At 50.2% G+C, this 23,883-nt stretch overlaps 1 protein-coding gene across 1 annotated transcript; it reads left to right on the top strand.

Annotated features, from left to right (window-relative positions):
- Window positions 1-66: 66 nt before the first annotated feature.
- Window positions 67-2,061, top strand: LOC135567174 (uncharacterized). The gene has a single exon (XM_065014604.1). The coding sequence runs from the start codon at window positions 67-69 to the stop codon at window positions 2,059-2,061; it is 1,995 nt and encodes a 664-aa protein (XP_064870676.1).
- The last annotated feature ends 21,822 nt before the right edge of the window (window positions 2,062-23,883 follow it).

The following is a 23,883-nucleotide window of genomic DNA, read 5'->3' as shown; positions in this document are numbered from 1 at the left end:
CCCCAGACATGGCCACCTCCCCCCAGACATGGCCACCTCCCCCAGACTTGGCCACCTCCCCCAGACATGGCCACCTCCCCCAGACTTGGCCACCTCCCCAGACCTGGCCACTCCCCCAGACTTGGCCACCTCCCCCAGACATGGCCACCTCCCCCAGACCTGGCCACCTCCCCCAGACCTGGCCACCTCCCCAGACCTGGCCACCTCCCCCAGACCTGGCCACCTCCCCCAGACCTGGCCACCCTCCCAGACCTGGCCACTCCCCCCAGACCTGGCCACCTCCCCCAGACATGGCCACCTCCCCCAGACCTGGCCACTCCCCCCAGACTTGGCCACCTCACCCCAGACCTGGCCAACCCCCCAGACATGGCCACCTCCCCCAGACCTGGCCACCTCCCCCAGACCTGGCCACCTCCCCCAGACATGGCCACCTCCTCCCAGACCTGGCCACCTCCCCCAGACATGGCCACCTCCCCCAGACTTGGCCACTCCCCCAGACATGGCCACCTCCCCCCAGACATGGCCACCTCCCCCAGACTTGGCCACCTCCCCCAGACTTGGCCACCTCCCCCAGACATGGCCACCTCCCCCAGACCTGGCCACCTCCCCAGACATGGCCACCTCCCCCAGACTTGGCCACCTCCCCAGACATGGCCACCTCCCCCAGACTTGGCCACCTCCCCCAGACTTGGCCACCTCCCCAGACCACCTCCCCACCTCCCCTCCAGACTTGGCCACCTCCCCCAGACTTGGCCACCTCCCCCAGACTTGGCCACCTCCCCCAGACTTGGCCCACCTCCCCCAGACCTGACCTCCCCCACTCCCCCCAGACTTGGCCCTCCCCCAGACCTGCCACTCCCCAGACCTGGCCACTCCCCCTCCCCCAGACCTGGCCACTCCCCCAGACCTGGCCACTCCCCCAGACCTGGCCACTCCCCCAGACCTGGCCACTCCCCCAGACCTGGCCACTCCCCCAGACCTGGCCACTCCCCCAGACTTGGCCCTCCCCCAGACTTGGCCACTCCCCCAGACATGGCCCACTCCCCCAGACCTGGCCACTCCCCCCAGACCTGGCCCTCCCCCAGACTTGGCCACTCCCCCAGACATGGCCACTCCCCCAGACTTGGCCACCCCCCAGACATGGCCACTCCCCCAGACATGGCCACTCCCCCAGACCTGGCCAACCCCCAGACCTGGCCACCTCCCCCAGACCTGGCCACCTCCCCCAGACTTGGCCACCTCCCCCAGACTTGGCCACCTCCCCCAGACTTGGCCACTCCCCCAGACTTGGCCACCTCCTCCCAGACATGGGTTCCACCTCCCCCAGACATGCCACCTCCCCAGACATGGCCACCTCCCTCCCAGACAGTGGGTTCACCTCCCCCTACATGGCCACCTCCCCCAGACTTGGCCACCTCCTCCCAGACATGGCCACCTCCCCCAGACATGGCCACCTCCCCCAGACTTGGCCACCTCCCCCAGACTTGGCCACTCCCCCAGACTTGGCCACTCCCCCCAGACATGGCCACCTCCCCCAGACATGGCCTCCTCCTCAGACATGGGTTCCCCCAGACATGGCCTCCCCCAGACTGGGCCACCTCCCCCAGACTTGGCCCCTCCCCCAGACAGTGGGTTCACCTCCTCCCAGACTTGGCCACCTCCCCCAGACCTCCTCCTCCAGACATGGCCACCTCCCCCTACAGCAGTGGCCACCTCCCCTACAGACTTGGCCACCTCCCCCAGACATGGCCCCTCCCAGACTTGGGTTCACCTCCCCCAGACCTGGCCACTCCCCCCCAGACTTGGGTTCACCTCCCCCAGACATGGCCACCTCCCCCAGACCTGGCCACCTCCCCCAGACCTGGCCACCCCCCAGACCTGGCCACCTCCCCCAGACCTGGCCACCTCCCCCAGACCTGGCCACCTCCCCCAGACCTGGCCACTCCCCCAGACCTGGCCACCTCCCCCAGACATGGCCACCTCCCCCAGACTTGGCCACTCCCCCAGACTTGGCCACCTCACCCCAGACCTGGCCACCTCCAGACAGTGGGTTCCCCCTAGAGCAGTGGCCACCTCCCCCTAGACATGGCCACCTCCCCCCCTAGACAGTGGGTTCACCTCCTCCCAGACCTGGCCACTCCCCCAGACATGGGTTCACCTCCCCCAGACTTGGGTTCACCTCCCCCAGACATGGCCACCTCCCCCAGACAGTGGCCACCTCCCCCTAGACTTGGCCTCCTCCCACAGCAGTGGGTTCACCTCCCCCAGACATGGCCACCTCCCCCAGACTTGGCCACCTCCCCCTAGACATGGGTTCACCTCCCCCAGACTTGGCCACCTCCCCAGACATGGCCACCTCCCCCAGACAGTGGGTTCACCTCCCCCAGACTTGGCCACCTCCCCCAGACCTGGCCACCTCCCCCAGACTTGGCCACCTCCCCCAGACTTGGCCACCTCCCCCAGACTTGGCCACCTCCCCCAGACTTGGCCACCTCCCCCAGACCTGCCACTCCCCCAGACTGGCCACTCCCCCAGACCTGGCCACTCCCCCCAGACCTGGCCCTCCCCCAGACCTGGCCACTCCCCCAGACTTGGCCAGACCTGGCCTCCCCCTACACCTGGCAGACCTGGCCACTCCCCCAGACCTGGCCACCTCCCCCAGACTTGGCCACTCCCCCAGACTTGGCCACCCCAGACTTGGCCCCCCCCAGCAGTGGGTCCCCCAGACCTGGCCACCCCCCAGACCTGGCCACTCCCCCAGACATGGCCACCTCCCCCTACAGCAGTGACTTGGTTCAGACATGGCCACTCCCCCAGACATGGCCACTCCCCCAGACCTGGCCACCCCCCAGACCTGGCCCTCCAGACCTGGGTTCCCCCAGACTTGGCCACTCCCCCAGACTTGGCCACTCCCCCAGACCTGGCCACCTCCCCCTACAGCAGTGGGTTCAGAGCTGGCCACTCCCCCAGACCTGGCCACTCCCCCAGACCTGGCCACCTCCCCCAGACCTGGCCACTCCCCCAGACTTGGCCACTCCCCCAGACTTGGCCACTCCCCCAGACCTGGCCACCTCCCCCTACAGCAGTGGGTTCAGAGCTGGCCACTCCCCCAGACCTGGCCACTCCCCCAGACCTGGCCACCTCCCCCAGACCTGGCCCAGACATGGCCCTCCCCCAGACTTGGCCACTCCCCCAGACTTGGCCACCTCCCCCTACAGCAGTGGGTTCAGACTTGGCCACCTCCCCCTAGACAGAGCTGGCCACTCCCCCAGACATGGCCACCTCCCCCAGACATGGCCACCTCCCCCAGACCTGGCCACTCCCCCAGACTTGGCCACTCCCCCAGACTTGGCCACTCCCCCAGACATGGCCACCTCCTCCCTACAGCAGTGGGTTCAGAGCTCCATAAAACATCACTTTAAACTACAGTAATAAAAACATATTTCACCATTAAAAGACTCTGGGTATACTACCAGGAGAGGAATGAACACACACACACACACACACACACACACACACACACACACACACACACACACACACACACACACACACACACACTCGCTCTCTCGCACACACTGGCTCTCTCACACACACACACACACACACACACAGCCACACACACACTCACACACACACACACACACACACACACAGCCACACACACTCGCTCTCTCGCACACACTGGCTCTCTCACACACACACACACACAGCCACACACACTCGCTCTCTCGCACACACTGGCTCTCTCACACACACACACACACTCTCTCACACACACACACACACACGCACACAGCCACACACACTCGCTCTCTCGCACACACTGGCTCTCTCACACACACACACACACACTCTCTCACACACACACACACACGCACACAGCCACACACACTCGCTCTCTCGCACACACTGGCTCTCTCACACACACTATCTCACACACACACACGCGCGCACTCTCTCACACACATACACACACACACTCACTCACTCTCTCTCACACACACACTCACTCTCTCTCTCACACACACACACACACACACGGAGAGTCATCCACTCAGACATACAGATACCTCCCCACACACAGACCCACCTCTCTATTTTCATGACCCAACCAGACACATAAAGCATGACAGTGTTTTTCCTCCAGAACCCCCCCCCCCCCATTAAAATATTCCCACTGGGCTCTGAAGGGAGAGGAGAACCGCTCGGTGTAATCTGTCACCACAAACCACAGTCACAGTAGTGTGTGAAGTGAGCAGCACTCAAAGTGCCACTGTAGAGTAAGCCGTATTCAAACGAGGAGTTCAGGTGGGCCTCCGGGGTTTCAGCTGCCCAAGGAAAAGGGAAGGAGGTGCTCAACAAACAAACAACAACAACCGCATAAATCATGATTAGGGGGTTTTACCGGGACATATTTGAGGAAGAAAGGAGTTGGGAGCGCTCAACAAAAGAGGTAGAGATGAATTACTTGTAGTTCACTTTAATCCATTATTGGATATATATTATTATTATATATATGGATTATAGAATCATGGCCACATTATAGAATCAAGGCCCCATTATAGAATCATGGCCACATTATAGGATCAAGGCCCCATTATAGAATCAAGGCCACATTATAGAATCAAGGCCCCATTATAGAATCAAGGCCACATTATAGAATCAAGGCCACATTATAGAATCAAGGCCACATTATAGAATCAAGGCCCCATTATAGAATCAAGGCCCCATTATAGAATCAAGGCCACATTATAGAATCAAGGCCCCATTATAGAATCAAGGCCACATTATAGAATCAAGTGTAAATTATAGAATCAAGGCCCCATTATAGAATCAAGGCCCCATTATAGAATCAAGGCCCCATTATAGAATCAAGGCCACATTATAGAATCAAGGCCACATTATAGAATCAAGGCCACATTATAGAATTACAGTGTAAATTACAGTAAGCAGCATTTAAACTACAACTGTAGAGTAAGCAGAATTCAAACTACCACTGTAAAGTAAGCAGCATTCAAACTACAACTGTAAATTACAGTAAGCAGCATTTAAACTACAACTGTAAAGTAAGCAGAATTCAAACTGCAGTAAATTACAGTAAGCAGCATTCAAACTACCACAGTAAGTTGACAGTATTCAAACTACACTGTAAAGTTCAAACTACAACTGGCAGTATTCAAACTGCAGTAAGTTATGCAGTAAACTTGGCAGTATTCAAACTGCAGTAAGTCGGCAGTATTCAAACTGCACTGTAAGTTATAAAGCAGTAAGTTGACAGTATTCAAACTGCAGTAAATTACAGTAAGCAGCATTCAAACTACCACTGTAAAGTAAGCAGTATTCAAACTGCAGTAAGTCAGGCAGTATTCAAACTACCACTGTAAGTTATGCAGTAAGTTGACACTGTAAAGTAAGCAGCATTCAAACTACCACTGTAAGTAAGCAGCATTCAAACTTCCACTGTAAATTACAGCATTCAAACTGTTATGTAAGCAGTATTCAAACTGCAGTAAGTCGCATTCAAACTACCACTATTCAAACTGCAGTAAGCAGTTATGCAGTAAACTTGACAGTATTCAAACTGCAGCAAGTCGGCAGTATTCAAACTGCAGTAAGTTATGCAGTAAGTTGGCAGTATTCAAACTGCAGCAAGTCGGCAGTATTCAAACTGCAGCAAGTCGGCAGTATTCAAACTGCAGTAAGTTATGCAGTAAGTTGACAGTATTCAAACTGCAGCAAGTCGGCAGTATTCAAACTGCAGTAAGTTATGCAGTAAGTTGACAGTATTCAAGCTGCAGTAAGTTGGCAGTATTCAAACTGCAGTAAGTTATGCAGTAAGTTGGCAGTATTCAAACTGCAGTAAGTTATGCAGTAAGTTGAGAGTATTCAAACTGCAGTAAGTTGGCAGTATTCAAACTGCAGTAAGTCGGCAGTATTCAGACTGCAGTAAGTCGGCAGTATTCAGACTGCAGTAAGTCGGCAGTATTCAAAATGCACTAAGTCGGCAGTATTCAAACTGCACTAAGTCGGCAGTATTCAAACTGCACTAAGTCGGCAGTATTCAAACTGCACTAAGTCGGCAGTATTCAAACTGCACTAAGTCGGCAGTATTCAAACTGCACTAAGTCGGCAGTATTCAAACTGCACTAAATCGGCAGTATTCAGAGCACCAGGGTAAAGTTAGCTGCAGTATAGGTCCTAACAGTGGAGCTCCAGCTAGCTAACATGACAGCACCAGTCTTTAACTCCGCTTGTATCTCCACAAATGAAAGCATCTGGGTAGATCATGCAGCCTCTCTCCGAACCCCCTTTTTATTTGGGAGGAAACACTCAGCAGTCTGTCAGTACCTCCAGATTAAAAAGTGGGAACCTTTCATTTTCCCTAGATAGGAAGAGAGAGATCTGGTGAAGGACACCGACTGTGGAGTCTGGGGTGTGTTATCCCTGGAGGGAGGGGCCGTGGAGGGGGGGCCGTGGAGGGAGGGGACTGTGGAGTCTGGGGTGTGTTATCCCTGGAGGGAGGGGGCCGTGGAGGGAGGGGGCCGTGGAGGGAGGGCTGTGGAGTCTGGGGTGTGTTATCAGCTCGGCCCTCATATGAAACACCTTCCTCTATTGACACGGCCCACTTCAAAAGGAGATGGAGGGAGGGGGCCGTGGAGGGGGCCGTGGAGGGAGGGGGCCGTGGAGGGAGGGGACTGTGGAGTCTGGGGTGTGTTATCCCTGGAGGGAGGGGGCCGTGGAGGGAGGGGGCCGTGGAGGGAGGGGACTGTGGAGTCTGGGGTGTGTTATCCCCGGAGGGAGGGGGCCGTGGAGGGAGGGGGCCGTGGAGGGAGGGGACTGTAGAGTCTGGGGTGTGTTATCCCTGGAGGGAGGGGGCCGTGGAGGGAGGGGGCCGTGGAGGGAGGGGGCCGTGGAGGGGAGGGGACTGTGGAGTCTGGGGTGTGTTATCCCTGGAGGGAGGGGGCCGTGGAGGGAGGGGGCCGTGGAGGGAGGGGACCGTGGAGGGAGGGGACTGTGGAGTCTGGGGTGTGTTATCCCTGGAGGGAGGGGGCCGTGGAGGGAGGGGGCCGTGGAGGGAGGGGGCTGTGGAGTCTGGGGTGTGTTATCCCTGGAGGGAGGGGGCCGTGGAGGGAGGGGGCCGTGGAGGGAGGGGACCGTGGAGGGAGGGGGCCGTGGAGGGAGGGGGCCGTGGAGGGAGGGGGGGACCGTGGAGGGAGGGGACCGTGGAGTCTGGGGGGTTATCCCTGGAGGGAGGGGGCCGTGGAGGGAGGGGGGCCGTGGAGGAGGGGACCGTGGAGGGAGGGGACTGTGGAGGGGGGGGTTATCCGTGGAGGGAGGGGACCGTGGAGGGAGGGGGCCGTGGAGGAGGGGGCTGTGGAGTCTGGAGGTGTGTTATCCCTGGAGGGAGGGGGCCGTGGAGGGAGGGGGCCGTGGAGGGAGGGGGTCCGTGGAGGGAGGGGGGCAAGGGAGGGGCCTGGAGGAGGGGCCGTGGAGGGGGGGACCGTGGATAGGGGCTGGGGTGGTTATCCCTGGAGAGGAGGGGACCGTGGAGGGAGGGGTGGAGGGAGCCGTGGAGGGAGGGGGCCGTGGAGGGGAGGGAGGGGGGGGCTGTGGAGGGAGGGTGTGGAGGGCTCTGGGACCTGGAGGGAGGAGGGGACCGTGGAGGGAGGGGGCAACGTTAAGGGAGGGGGCCGTGGAGGGAGGACGTGGAGGGAGGGGGCCGTGGTGGGAGGGGCCGTGGAGGGAGGGGGCCGTGGAGGGAGGGGGGCCGTGGAGGGAGGGGACTGGAGGGAGGGACCCCATGGGGAGGGGACCGTGGAGGGAGGGGGCCGTGGAGGGAGGGGACTGTGGAGGGAGGGGACCGTGGAGGGAGGGGACCGTGGAGGGAGGGGACCGTGGAGGGAGGGGACCGTGGAGGGGGGGGCTGTGGAGGGAGGGGGCCAGGGAGTTAACAGAGGCTGCATGGGGGCAACTCATGGACCCCATAGGGCTCTGTGGACCAGGGAATGGAGGGAGGGGGCCTGGTCAACAGGGGCAGTCGTGGAGAAAACAGGTCTTAATCCTACTCAAACACATGGAATCCAGGGCCCGAGAAGGCTCTGTGTTACCAGGTCTAATGTACTCAACATAGACCCCATGGCTCTGTGTTAACAGGTCTAATGTACTCAACATAGACCCCATGGGTTAACAGGTCTAATGTACTCAACGTAGACCCCATGGCTCTGTGTTAACAGGGGTACTCAACATAGACCCCATGGGTTAACAGGTCTAATGTACTCAACATAGACCCCATGGCTCTGTGTTAACAGGTCTAATGTACTCAACATAGACCCCATGGCTCTGTGTTACCAGGTCTAATGTACTCAACATAGACCCCATGGGTTAACAGGTCTAATGTACTCAACATAGACCCCATGGCTCTGTGTTACCAGGTCTAATGTACTCAACATAGACCCCATGGCTCTGTGTTACCAGAAACTAATGTACTCAACATAGACCCCATGGGTCTGTGTTAACAGGTCTAATGTACTCAACATAGACCCCATGGCTCTGTGTTACCAGGTCTAATGTACTCAACATAGACCCCATGGCTCTGTGTTACCAGGTCTAATGTACTCAACATAGACCCCATGGCTCTGTGTTAACAGGTCTAATGTACTCAACATAGACCCCATGGCTCTGTGTTAACAGGTCTAATGTACTCAACATAGACCCCATGGGTTAACAGGTCTAATGTACTCAACATAGACCCCATGGGTTACAGGTCTAATGTACTCAACATAGACCCCATGGCTCTGTGTTAACAGGTCTAATGTACTCAACATAGACCCCATGGCTCTGGGTTACCAGGTTAACAGGGGTCTAATGTACTCAACATAGACCCCATGGCTCTGTGTTAACAGGTCTAATGTACTCAACATAGACCCCATGGCTCTGTGTTACCAGGTCTAATGTACTCAACATAGACCCCATGGGTTAACAGGTCTAATGTACTCAACATAGACCCCATGGCTCTGTGTTACCAGATCTAATGTACTCAACATAGACCCCATGGCTCTGTGTTAACAGGTCTAATGTACTCAACATAGACCCCATGGCTCTGTGTTAACAGGTCTAATGTACTCAACATAGACCCCATGGCTCTGTGTTAACAGGTCTAATGTACTCAACATAGACCCCATGGGTTAACAGGTCTAATGTACTCAACATAGATCCCATGGCTCTGTGTTAACAGGTCTAATGTACTCAACATAGACCCCATGGCTCTGTGTTACCAGGTCTAATGTACTCAACATAGACCCCATGGGTTAACAGGTCTAATGTACTCAACATAGACCCCATGGCTCTGTGTTACCAGGTCTAATGTACTCAACATAGACCCCATGGCTCTGTGTTACCAGGTCTAATGTACTCAACATAGACCCCATGGCTCTGTGTTACCAGGTCTAATGTACTCAACATAGACCCCATGGCTCTGTGTTACCAGGTCTAATGTACTCAACATAGACCCCATGGGTTAACAGGTCTAATGTACTCAACATAGACCCCATGGCTCTGTGTTAACAGATCTAATGTACTCAACATAGACCCCATGGCTCTGTGTTAACAGGTCTAATGTACTCAACATAGACCCCATGGCTCTGTGTTACCAGGTCTAATGTCTCTCAATAACATGACAACAGCCTAACATGCCCAGTTAGTCACCAACCCTCTAATGTACCATGACAACAGCCTAACCAGCCCAGTTAGTCACCAACCCTCTAGATCTAAACAGCCTAACTCAACATTAGACCCCCTCTGGATACCATGACAACAATTTTATAGCTCTGAGTCTCTACTTTAATCCCATTTTATACCTCAGAGTCTCTACTTTAATCCCATTTTATAGCTCAAGTCTCTACTTTAATCATTTTATAGCTCAGAGTCTCTACTTTAATCCAATTTTATAGCTCTGAGTCACTACTTTAATCCCATTTTATAGCTCTGAGTCTCTACTTTAATCCCATTTTATAGCTCTGAGTGTACTAATCCCATTTTATCTAAGTCTCTACTTTAATCCCATTTTATAGCTCTGAGTCTCTACTTTAATCCAGATAGCTAGAGTCTCTACTTTAATCCCATTTTATAGCCCATGGTCTCTGTTTAATCCCATTTTATAGCTCTAGTCTCTACATAATCCCATTTTATAGCTCTGAGTCTCTACTTTAATCCCATTTTATAGCTCAGAGTCTCTACTTTAATCCCATTTTATAGCTCAGAGTCTCTACTTTAATCCCATTTTATAGATCTGAGTCTCTACTTTAATCCCATTTTATAGCTCTGAGTCTCTACTTTAATCCCATTTTATAGCTCTGAGTCTCTACTTTAATCCCATTTTATAGCCTAAGTCTCTACTTTAATCCCATTTTATAGCTCTGAGTCTCTACTTTAATCCCATTTTATAGCTCAGAGTCTCTAGTTTAATCCCATTTTATAGCTCAGAGTCTCTACTTTAATCCCATTTTATAGCTCAGAGTCTCTACTTTAATCCCATTTTATAGCTCTAAGTCTCTACTTTAATCCCATTTTATAGCTCTGAGTCTCTACTTTAATCCCATTTTATAGCTCAGAGTCTCTACTTTAATCCCATTTTATAGCTCTGAGTCGCTACTTTAATCCCATTTTATAGCTCTGAGTCTCTACTTTAATCCCATTTTATAGCTCAGAGTCTCTACTTTAATCCCATTTTATAGCTCTGAGTCTCTACTTTAATCCCATTTTATAGCTCTGAGTCTCTACTTTAATCCCATTTTATAGCTCTGAGTCTCTACTTTAATCCCATTTTATAGCTCAGAGTCTCTACTTTAATCCCATTTTATAGCTCTGAGTCTCTACTTTAATCCCATTTTATAGCTCTGAGTCTCTACTTTAATCCCATTTTATAGCTCAGAGTCTCTACTTTAATCCCATTTTATAGCTCTGAGTCTCTACTTTAATCCCATTTTATAGCTCTGAGTCTCTACTTTAATCCCATTTTATAGCTCAGAGTCTCTACTTTAATCCCATTTTATAGCTCTGAGTCTCTACTTTAATCCCATTTTATAGCTCAGAGTCTCTACTTTAATCCCATTTTATAGCTCAGAGTCTCTACTTTAATCCCATTTTATAGCTCAGAGTCTCTACTTTAATCCCATTTTATAGCTCAGAGTCTCTACTTTAATCCCATTTTATAGCTCAGAGTCTCTACTTTAATCCCATTTTATAGGTCTGAGTCTCTACTTTAATCCCATTTTATAGCTCAGAGTCTCTACTTTAATCCCATTTTATAGCTCAGAGTCTCTACTTTAATACCATTTTATAGCTCTGAGTCTCTACTTTAATCCCATTTTATAGCTCAGAGTCTCTACTTTAATCCCATTTTATAGCTCTGAGTCTCTACTTTAATCCCATTTTATAGCTCTGAGTCACTACTTTAATCCCATTTTATAGCTCAGTCTCTACTTTAATCCCATTTTATAGCTCTGAGTCTCTACTTTAATCCCATTTTATAGCTCTGAGTCTCTACTTTAATCCCATTTTATAGCTCAGAGTCTCTACTTTAATCCCATTTTATAGCTCTGAGTCTCTACTTTAATCCCATTTTATAGCTCAGAGTCTCTACTTTAATCCCATTTTATAGCTCAGAGTCTCTACTTTAATCCCATTTTATAGCTCAGAGTCTCTACTTTAATCCCATTTTATAGCTCTGAGTCTCTACTTTAATCCCATTTTATAGCTCTGAGTCTCTACTTTAATCCCATTTTATAGCTCAGAGTCTCTACTTTAATCCCATTTTATAGCTCAGAGTCTCTACTTTAATCCCATTTTATAGCTCAGAGTCTCTACTTTAATCAAATGTAAAAAAAAAAACATTCAAATGTTGCTACATGAGTCAAGTCAAAAGTATTAGTAGGTTTTACCACACTACTCAACCTCCATCTCTCCCTCCCTCCCTCCCTCCCTCCCTCCCTCCCTCCCTCCCTCCATCCCTCCCTCCATCCCTCCATCTCTCCCTCCCTCCCTCCCTCCCTCCCTCCCACCCTCCCTCCATCCCTCCCTCCATCCCTCCCTACATCTCTCCCTCCCTCCCTACATCTCTCCTCCCTCCCTCCCTACATCTCTCCCTCCATCTCTGCCTCCCTCCCTCCCTCCATCCATCTCTGCCTCCCTCCCTCCCTACATCTCTCCCTCCCTACATCTCTCCCCTCCCTCCCCTCCCTACATCTCTGCCTCCCTCCATCTCTCCCTCCCTCTCTCCCTTCCTGCCTCCCTCCCTCACTACATCTCTCCCTCCCTCCATCTCTCCCCTCCCTCCATCTCTCCCTCCCTCCCTCCCTCCCTCCCTTCCTGCCTCCCTCCCTCACTACATCTCTCCCTCCCTACATCTCTCCCTCACTACATCTCTTCCTCCCTCCCTCCACCTTTTCTATTCTGTGTTTTTCTAACCTGCTAGCATCCGGACCAGATGTGCAAATGTTTCTCTACGTTGCTGTTCCAGCCCGTTGCTATTCCAAGAGGAGCGAGACAGGTAGAGAGACAGACAGGCAGAGCCAGAGGAGACAGACAGGCAGAGCTAGAGGAGAGAGACAGGTAGAGAGACAGACAGGCAGAGCCAGAGGAGAGAGACAGGTAGAGAGACAGACAGGCAGAGCCAGAGGAGCGAGGCAGGTAGAGAGACAGACAGGCAGAGCTAGAGGAGAGAGACAGGTAGAGAGACAGACAGGCAGAGCCAGAGGAGAGAGACAGGTAGAGAGACAGACAGGCAGAGCCAGAGGAGAGAGACAGGTAGAGAGACAGACAGGCAGGCAGAGCCAGAGGAGAGAGACAGACAGGCAGAGCTAGAGGAGAGAGACAGGTAGAGACAGACAGGCAGGCAGAGCCAGAGGAGAGAGACAGGTAGAGAGACAGACAGGCAGAGCCAGAGGAGAGAGACAGGTAGAGAGACAGACAGGCAGAGCCAGAGGAGAGAGACAGACAGTCAGAGCTAGAGGAGAGAGACAGGTAGAGAGAGACAGACAGGTAGAGAGAGACAGACAGGTAGAGAGAGAGACAGGTAGAGGAGAGAGACAGGTAGAGAGAGAGAGAGAAGAGAGAGACAGACAGGTAGAGAGAGAGAGACAGGTAGAGAGAGAGAGAGACAGGTAGAGAGAGACAGACAGGTAGAGAGAGACAGACAGACAGGTAGAGAGAGAGACAGACAGGTAGAGAGAGAGACAGGTAGAGAGAGAGACAGGTAGAGAGAGACAGACAGGTAGAGAGAGACAGACAGACAGGTAGAGAGAGAGACAGACAGACAGGTAGAGAGAGAGAGACAGGTAGAGAGAGACAGACAGGTAGAGAGAGACAGACAGGTAGAGAGAGAGACAGGTAGAGAGAGACAGACAGGTAGAGAGAGACAGGTAGAGAGAGAGACAGGTAGAGAGAGAGAGACAGGTAGAGAGAGACAGACAGGTAGAGAGAGAGAGACAGGTAGAGAGAGAGAGAGGAATATTTGACTTCAATCCACAGGAGAGCAGTATAGTAATTTGGCGGGCGGTCCGCTGCTCTGTGCTGGTCTGAGGGCGAAGGTAGTTTGGCGGAGGCCATGTTGACGGCATACTCAACAACATGATCCTAATGGCCTGGAAAATCCCTGGGCCTCCAGAGAACAGGCCAGACGCTACCGGCCTCCAGAGAACAGGCCAGACGCTACCGGCCTCCAGAGAACAGGCCAGACGCCTCCAGAGAACAGGCCAGGCCTCCAGAGAACAGGCCAGAGCTACCGGCCTCCAGAGAACAGGCCAGACGCTACCGGCTGCAGGAGAAAAGCTACTGTTTTATTGAAGGCTGCTCCCATGTCGAGACCATTAAGGCTGGAGGACGTGGAGCGGAGGAGAGTTGGAGAGTTCATTTACCCTGCAGGTCCTCTACCTCACACTGGGCGGGACAGCCGGGGGGGGGTGTGTGTGTGTGTGTGTGTGTGTGTGTGTGTCAGTGTGTGTGTGTGTGTGTGTGTGTGTGTGTGTGTGTGTCAGTGTGTGTGTGTGTGTGTGTGTGTGTGTGTGTCAGTGTGTGTGTGCGTGTGTGTCAGTGTGTGTGTGTCAGTGTGTGTGCGTGTGTGTCAGTGTGTGTGTGTCAGTGTGTGTGTGTGTGTGTGTCAGTGTGTGTGTGTGTGTGTGTGTGTGTGTGTGTGTCAGTGTGTCAGTGTGTGTGTGCGTGTGTGTCAGTGTGTGTGTGTCACGATACTCCAATTTTGACTTAGATACCATCACGTTACCATCACGTTACCATCACGATACCATCACGATACCATCACGTTACCATCACGATACCATCACATTACCATCACGATACCATCACGTTACCATCACGATACCATCACATTACCATCACGATACCATCACATTACCATCACGATACCAAAATGATACCATCACGATATCAAAATGATACCATCACGATACCATCATGATACCAAAAGTATACCATCACGATACCATCACGTTACCATCACGATACCATCACGTTACCATCACGATACCAAAAGTAAACCATCACATTACCATCACGATATTAAAATGATTCCATCACGATACCATCACGTTACCATCACGTTAACATCAACTCAGCTATCTGTTCTCACCATCACGTTAACCAATCAGTAAAGAAGATCAAGGTGAATTCTCAGACCATCTACGTTAACCAATCAGAGGCAGGCGACAGATCAACTCAGCTACCGCTCTGTTCTCAGACAGACATCTACACATTAACCAATCAGAGGCAGGCGACAGATCAACTCAGCTACCGCTCTGTTCTCAGACAGACATCTACACATTAACCAATCAGAGGCAGTAGACAGATCAACTCAGCTACCGCTCTGTTCTCAGACAGACATCTTACACATTAACCAATCAGAGGCAGTAGACAGATCAACTCAGCTACCGCTCTGTTCTCAGACAGACATCTACACATTAACCAATCAGAGGCAGTAGACAGATCAACTCAGCTACCGCTATGTTCTCAGACAGACATCTACACATTAACCAATCAAATCACACCAATCACATTGACTTAAGTGTTTTACCTAAATATAACACAATATAAAAGGGCATCATTTATTTGAATGGTAAATGTAGAGAGCACCTTGACTTAAGTCCAAATAATACAGCTGAATGCCTGTTATTCAGTAGGACTGTGTGTGAAGGCCTGTTATTCAGTAGGACTGTGTGAAGGCCTGTTATTCAGTAGGACTGTGTGAAGGCCTGTTATTCAGTAGGACTGTGTGAAGGCCTGTTATTCAGTAGGACTGTGTGTGAAGGCCTGTTATTCAGTAGGACTGTGTGAAGGCCTGTTATTCAGTAGGACTGTGTGTGAAGGCCTGTTATTCAGTAGGACTGTGTGAAGGCCTGTTATTCAGTAGGACTGTGTGTGAAGGCCTGTTATTCAGTAGGACTGTGTGTGAAGGCCTGTTATTCAGTAGGACTGTGTGAAGGCCTGTTATTCAGTAGGACTGTGTGAAGGCCTGTTATTCAGTAGGACTGTGTGAAGGCCTGTTATTCAGTAGGACTGTGTGAAGGCCTGTTATTCAGTAGGACTGTGTGAAGGCCTGTTATTCAGTAGGACTGTGTGAAGGCCTGTTATTCAGTAGGACTGTGTGTGAAGGCCTGTTATTCAGTAGGACTGTGTGTGAAGGCCTGTTATTCAATAGGACTGTGTGTGAAGGCCTGTTATTCAGTAGGACTGTGTGTGAAGGCCTGTTATTCAGTAGGACTGTGTGAAGGCCTGTTATTCAGTAGGACTGTGTGTGTGATTCAGGCCTGTGTGTGAAGGCCTATTCAGTAGGACTGTGTGTGAAGGCCTGTTATTCAGTAGGACTGTGTGTGAAGGCCTGTTATTCAATAGGACTGTGTGTGAAGGCCTGTTATTCAGTAGGACTGTGTGTGAAGGCCTGTTATTCAGTAGGACTGTGTGAAGGCCTGTTATTCAGGACTGTGTGAAGGCCTGTTATTCAGTAGGACTGAAAGGCCTGTTATTCAGTAGGACTGTGTGTGAAGGCCTGTTATTCAGTAGGACTGTGTGAAGGCCTGTTATTCAGTAGGACTGTGTGAAGGCCTGTTATTCAGTAGGACTGTGAAGGCCTGTTATTCAGTAGGACTGTGTGAAGGCCTGTTATTCAGTAGGACTGTGTGAAGGCCTGTTATTCAGTAGGACTGTGTGAAGGCCTGTTATTCAGTAGGACTGTGTGTGAAGGCCTGTTATTCAGTAGGGACTGTAGGACTGTGTGTGAAGGCCTGTTATTCAGGACTGTGTGAAGGCCTGTTACTGGACTGTGTGTGAAGGCCTGTTATTCAGTAGGACTGTGTGAAGGCCTGTTATTCAGTAGGACTGTGTGTGAAGGCCTGTTATTCAGTAGGACTGTGTGTGAAGGCCTGTTATTCAGTAGGACTGTGTGTGAAGGCCTGTTATTCAGTAGGACTGTGTGAAGGCCTGTTATTCAGTAGGACTGTGTGAAGGCCTGTTATTCAGTAGGACTGTGTGTGAAGGCCTGTTATTCAGTAGGACTGTGTGTGAAGGCCTGTTATTCAGTAGGACTGTGTGTGAAGGCCTGTTATTCAGTAGGACTGTGTGAAGGCCTGTTATTCAGTAGGACTGTGTGTGAAGGCCTGTTATTCAGTAGGACTGTGTGTGAAGGCCTGTTATTCAGTAGGACTGTGTGAAGGCCTGTTATTCAGTAGGACTGTGTGAAGGCCTGTTATTCAGTAGGACTGTGTGAAGGCCTGTTATTCAGTAGGACTGTGTGAACTGTGCCTGTTATTCAGTAGGACTGTGTGAAGGCCTGTTATTCAGTAGGACTGTGTGAAGGCCTGTTATTCAGTAGGACTGTGTGTGAAGGCCTGTTATTCAGTAGGACTGTGTGAAGGCCTGTTATTCAGTAGGACTGTGTGAAGGCCTGTTATTCAGTAGGACTGTGTGAAGGCCTGTTATTCAGTAGGACTGTGAAGGCCTGTTATTCAGTGTGTGAAGGCCTGTTATTCAGTAGGACTGTGTGAAGGCCTGTTATTCAGTAGGACTGTGTGTGAAGGCCTGTTATTCAGTAGGACTGTGTGAAGGCCTGTTATTCAGTAGGACTGTGTGTGAAGGCCTGTTATTCAGTAGGACTGTGTGTGAAGGCCTGTTATTCAGTAGGACTGTGTGAAGGCCTGTTATTCAGTAGGACTGTGTGTGAAGGCCTGTTATTCAGTAGGACTGTGTGAAGGCCTGTTATTCAGTAGGAATGTGTGTGTGTGAAGGCCTGTTATTCAGTAGGACTGTGTGAAGGCCTGTTATTCAGTAGGACTGTGTGAAGGCCTGTTATTCAGTAGGACTGTGTGGACTGAAGGCCTGTTATTCAGTAGGACTGTGTGAAGGCCTGTTATTCAGTAGGACTGTGTGAAGGCCTGTTATTCAGTAGGACTGTGTGTGAAGGCCTGTTATTCAGTAGGACTGTGTGTGAAGGCCTGTTATTCAGTAGGACTGTGTGTGAAGGCCTGTTATTCAGTGAAGGCCTGTTATTCAGTAGGACTGTGTGAAGGCCTGTTATTCAGTAGGACTGTGTGTGAAGGCCTGTTATTCAATAGGACTGTGTGAAGGCCTGTTATTCAGTAGGACTGTGTGTGAAGGCCTGTTATTCAGTAGGACTGTGTGAAGGCCTGTTATTCAGTAGGACTATTCAGTAGGACTGTGTGTGAAGGCCTGTTATTCAGGACTAGGATTCAGTGGACTGTGTGTGAAGGCCTGTTATTCAGTAGGACTGTGTGAAGGCCTGTTATTCAGTAGGACTGTGTGAAGGCCTGTTATTCAGTAGGACTGTGTGAAGGCCTGTTATTCAGTAGGATTCAGTGTGTGTGAAGGCCTGTTATTCAGTAGGACTGTGTGAAGGCCTGTTATTCAGTAGGACTGTGTGTGAAGGCCTGTTATTCAGTAGGACTGTGTGAAGGCCTGTTATTCAGTAGGACTGTGTGAAGGCCTGTTATTCAGTAGGACTGTGTGAAGGCCTGTTATTCAGTAGGACTGTGTGAAGGCCTGTTATTCAGTAGGACTGTGTGTGAAGGCCTGTTATTCAGTAGGACTGTGTGTGAAGGCCTGTTATTCAGTAGGACTGTGTGAAGGCCTGTTATTCAGTAGGACTGTGTGAAGGCCTGTTATTCAATAGGACTGTGGAAGGCCTGTTATTCAGTGAAGGCCTGTTATTTCAGTAGGACTGTGTGAAGGCCTGTTATTCAGTAGGACTGTGTGTTAAGGCCTGTTATTCAGTAGGACTGTGTGAAGGCCTGTTATTCAGTAGGACTGTGTGAAGGCCTGTTATTCAGTAGGACTGTGTGAAGGCCTGTTATTCAGTAGGACTGTGTGAAGGCCTGTTATTCAGTAGGACTGTGTGAAGGCCTGTTATTCAGTAGGACTGTGTGAAGGCCTGTTATTCAGTAGGACTGTGTGAAGGCCTGTTATTCAGTAGGACTGTGTGAAGGCCTGTTATTCAGTAGGACTGTGTGAAGGCCTGTTATTCAGTAGGACTGTGTGAAGGCCTGTTATTCAGTAGGACTGTGTGAAGGCCTGTAGGACTGTGTGAAGGCCTGTTATTCAGTAGGACTGTGTGAAGGCCTGTTATTCAGTAGGACTGTGTGAAGGCCTGTTATTCAGTAGGACTGTGTGAAGGCCTGTTATTCAGTAGGACTGTGTGAAGGCCTGTTATTCAGTAGGACTGTGTGAAGGCCTGTTATTCAGTAGGACTGTGTGAAGGCCTGTTATTCAGTAGGACTGTGTGAAGGCCTGTTATTCAGTAGGACTGTGTGGCCTGTTATTCAGTAGGACTGTGTGAAGGCCTGTTATTCAGTAGGACTGTGTGAAGGCCTGTTATTCAGTAGGACTGTGTGAAGGCCTGTTATTCAGTAGGACTGTGTGAAGGCCCGTTATTCAGTAGGACTGTGTGAAGGCCTGTTATTCAGTAGGACTGTGTGAAGGCATAGAGTCACTCAGCTGATTTTATGAGGCTACAGACGGACCGGCCGTTCTCCTTTCCATGTGGGACTCCTGGTGCTGATCAACAACAGAAGTAGCAACGTCTCCATTGATAAAAAAATGTGTTCTCTTTAACTGACTGATCTCTTTAAAACGCAGTAATGAGGTCATTCACAAAAGGCTCATGAATAAGTTGGTGGGGGGGGGGGGAATGGGGATCAGTCGATGTGCCCTTGAGCAAAGACACTTCAAACCTTGCTGCTTCTGTGTCTCTGGATTAAGAGCAACTGCGAAAGGACAAACCCCACGTCAGATTATATCAAATCAAATCAAATTGTATTTGTCACATACACATGGTTAGCAGATGTTAATGCGAGTGTAGCGAAATGCTTGTGCTTCTAGTTCCGACAATGCAGTGATAACCAACAAGTAATCTAACTAACAATTCTAAAACTACTGTCTTATACACAGTGTAAGGGGATAAAGAATATGTACATAAAGATATATGAATGAGTGATGGTACAGAGCGGCATAGGCAAGATACAGTAGATGGTATCGAGTACAGTATATACATATGAGATGAGTATGTAGACAAAGTAAACAAAGTGCATAGTTAAAGTGGCTAGTGATACATGTATTACATAAAGATGCAGAAGATGATATAGAGTACAGTATATACGTATACATATGAGATGAATAATGTAGGGTATGGAAACATTATATTAGGTAGCATTGTTTAAAGTGGCTAGTGATACATGTATTACATAAAGATATATGAATGAGTGATGGTACAGAGCAGCATTCAGCGTAACGTCCTGCCAGAGCGGCATTCAGCGTAACGTCCTGCCAGAGCGGCATTCAGCGTAACGTCCTGCCAGAGCGGCATTCAGCGTAACGTCCTGCCAGAGCGGCATTCAGCGTAACGTCCTGCCAGAGCGGCATTCAGCGTAACGTCCTGCCAGAGCGGCATTCAGCGTAACGCCCTGCCAGAGCGGCATTCAGCCAGAGCGGCATTCAGCGTAACGTCCTGCCAGAGCGGCATTCAGCGTAACGTCCTGCCAGAGCGGCATTCAGCGTAACGCCCTGCCAGAGCGGCATTCAGCGTAACGCCCTGCCAGAGCGGCATTCAGCGTAACGTCCTGCCAGAGCGGCATTCAGCGTAACGTCCTGCCAGAGCGGCATTCAGCGTAACGTCCTGCCAGAGCGGCATTCAGCGTAACGTCCTGCCAGAGCGGCATTCAGCGTAACGTCCTGCCAGAGCGGCATTCAGCGTAACGTCCTGCCAGAGCGGCCTTCAGCGTAACGTCCTGCCAGAGCGGCATTCAGCGTAACGTCCTGCCAGAGCGGCATTCAGCGTAACGTCCTGCCAGAGCGGCATTCAGCGTAACGTCCTGCAGCAAGCAGGTCGACTGGCTTTAATGGACAACGAGACACACAGAGAGATGCTCTGTGATACCAGAACCTGCTGATCTAGATGGTCCATATCTGGATGGTGTGTTACTGTTATACCAGAACCTGCTGATCTAGATGGTCCATATCTGGATGGTGTGTTACTGTTATACCAGAACCTGCGGATCTAGATGGTCCATATCTGGATGGTGTGTTACTGTTATACCAGAACCTGCTGATCTAGATGGTCCATATCTGGATGGTGTGTTACTGTTATACCAGAACCAGCTGATCTAGATGGTCCATATCTGGATGGTGTGTTACTGTTATACCAGAACCAGCTGATCTAGATGGTCCATATCTAGTTGGTGGGTTATACCAGAACCAGCTGATCTAGATGGTCCATATCTGGATGGTGTGTTACTGTTATACCAGAACCTGCTGATCTAGATGGTCCATATCTGATGGTCCATATCTGGATGGTCCATATCTGTTGTGTTACTGTTATACCAGAACCAGCTGATCTAGATGGTCCATATCTGGATGGTGTGTTACTGTTATACCAGAACCAGCTGATCTAGATGGTCCATATCTGGATGGTGTGTTACTGTTATAACAGAACCTGCTGATCTAGATGGTCCATATCTGGATGGTGTGTTACTGTTATACCAGAACCAGCTGATCTAGATGGTCCATATCTGGATGGTGTGTTACTGTTATACCAGAACCAGCTGATCTAGATGGTCCATATCTGGATGGAGGGTTATACCCGAACCTGCTGATCTAGATGGTCCATATCTAGTTGGTGGGTTATACCAGAACCAGCTGATCTAGATGGTCCATATCTGGATGGTGTGTTACTGTTACAACAGAACCTGCTGATCTAGATGGTCCATATCTGGATGGTGTGTTACTGTTATACCAGAACCAGCTGATCTAGATGGTCCATATCTGGATGGTGTGTTACTGTTATACCAGAACCAGCTGATCTAGATGGTCCATATCTGGATGGAGGGTTATACCCGAACCTGCTGATCTAGATGGTCCATATCTAGTTGGTGGGTTACTGTTACAACAGAACCAGCTGATCTAGATGGTCCATATCTGGATGGTGGGTTACTGTTATACCAGAACCTGCTGATCTAGATGGTCCATATCTGGATGGTGGGTTATACCAGAACCAGCTGATCTAGATGGTCAATATCTGGTTGGTGGGTTATACCAGAACCAGCTGATCTAGATGGTCCATATCTGGTTGGTGGGTTACTGTTACAACAGAACCAGCTGATCTAGATGGTCCATATCTGGATGGTGGGTTACTGTTATACCAGAACCAGCTGATCTAGATGGTCCATATCTGGATGGTGGGTTATACCAGAACCAGCTGATCTAGATGGTCCATATCTGGAACCCTGCTGATCTAGATGGTCCATATCTGGATGGTGTGTTACTGTTATACCAGAACCTGCTGATCTAGATGGTCCATATCTGGATGGTGTGTTACTGTTATACCAGAACCTGCTGATCTAGATGGTCCATATCTGGATGGTGTGTTACTGTTATACCAGAACCAGCTGATCTAGATGGTCCATATCTAGTTGGTGGGTTATACCAGAACCAGCTGATCTAGATGGTCCATATCTAGTTGGTGGGTTATACCAGAACCAGCTGATCTAGATGGTCCATATCTGGATGGTGTGTTACTGTTATACCAGAACCAGCTGATCTAGATGGTCCATATCTGGATGGTGTGTTACTGTTATACCAGAACCTGCTGATCTAGATGGTCCATATCTGGATGGTGTGTTACTGTTATACCAGAACCAGCTGATCTAGATGGTCCATATCTGGATGGTGTGTTACTGTTATACCAGAACCAGCTGATCTAGATGGTCCATATCTGGATGGTGTGTTACTGTTATACCAGAACCAGCTGATCTAGATGGTCCATATCTGGTTGGTGGGTTACTGTTACAACAGAACCAGCTGATCTAGATGGTCCATATCTGGATGGTGGGTTACTGTTATACCAGAACCAGCTGATCTAGATGGTCCATATCTGGATGGTGGGTTATACCAGAACCAGCTGATCTAGATGGTCCATATCTGGATGGTGTGTTGCTGTTACAACAGAACCTGCTGATCTAGATGGTCAATATCTGGATGGTGTGTTACTGTTATACCAGAACCTGCTGATCTAGATGGTCCATATCTGGATGGTGTGTTACTGTTATACCAGAACCAGCTGATCTAGATGGTCCATATCTGGATGGAGGGTTATACCCGAACCTGCTGATCTAGATGGTCCATATCTGGATGGTGTGTTACTGTTATACCAGAACCTGCTGATCTAGATGGTCCATATCTGGATGGTGTGTTATACCAGAACCAGCTGGTCCATATCTAGTTGGTGGGTTATACCAGAACCAGCTGATCTAGATGGTCCATATCTAGTTGGTGGGTTATACCAGAACCAGCTGATCTAGATGGTCCATATCTAGTTGGTGGGTTATACCAGAACCAGCTGATCTAGATGGTCCATATCTGGTTGGTGGGTTATACCAGAACCAGCTGATCTAGATGGTCCATATCTGGATGGTGTGTTACTGTTACAACAGAACCTGCTGATCTAGATGGTCCATATCTGGATGGTGTGTTACTGTTATACCAGAACCAGCTGATCTAGATGGTCCATATCTGGATGGTGTGTTACTGTTATACCAGAACCAGCTGATCTAGATGGTCCATATCTGGATGGTGGGTTATACCAGAACCAGCTGAACTAGATGGTCCATATCTGGATGGTGGGTTATACCAGAACCAGCTGAACTAGATGGTCCATATCTGGATGGTGGGTTATACCAGAACCAGCTGAACTAGATGGTCCATATCTGGATGGTGGGTTATACCAGAACCAGCTGAACTAGATGGTCCATATCTGGATGGTGGGTTATACCAGAACCAGCTGAACTAGATGGTATATATCTGGATGGTGGGTTATACCAGAACCAGCTGAACTAGATGGTCCATATCTGGTTGGTGGGTTATACCAGAACCAGCTGATCTAGATGGTCCATATCTGGTTGGTGGGTTATACCAGAACCAGCTGAACTAGATGGTATATATCTGGTTGGTGGGTTATACCAGAACCAGCTGAACTGATGGTCCACTAGATGGTATATGATCTGATGGTATATGGGTGGGTTATACCAGAACCAGCTGATCTAGATGGTCCATATCTAGTTGGTGGGTTATACCAGAACCAGCTGATCTAGATGGTCCATATCTGGTTGGTGGGTTATACCAGAACCAGCTGATCTAGATGGTGGGTTATACCAGAACCAGCTCTAGATGGTTGGGTGGGTTATACCAGAACCAGCTGGACTAGATGGTATATATCTGGTTGGTGGGTTATACCAGAACCAGCTGAACTAGATGGTCCATATCTGGTTGGTGGGTTATACCAGAACCAGCTGGACTAGATGGTCCATATCTAGT

Source organism: Oncorhynchus nerka, unplaced genomic scaffold (genome assembly GCF_034236695.1).
Source record: "Oncorhynchus nerka isolate Pitt River unplaced genomic scaffold, Oner_Uvic_2.0 unplaced_scaffold_2463, whole genome shotgun sequence".
In the NCBI taxonomy this organism is placed as follows: domain Eukaryota; kingdom Metazoa; phylum Chordata; class Actinopteri; order Salmoniformes; family Salmonidae; genus Oncorhynchus; species Oncorhynchus nerka.
This window is presented reverse-complemented; position numbering and strand designations above follow the sequence as displayed.

Bases quoted from the DNA above. Each gene is read 5' to 3' on its own strand.
- LOC135567174 (XM_065014604.1), top strand. From the start codon at position 67: ATGGCCACCTCCCCCAGACTTGGCCACCTCCCCAGACCTGGCCACTCC.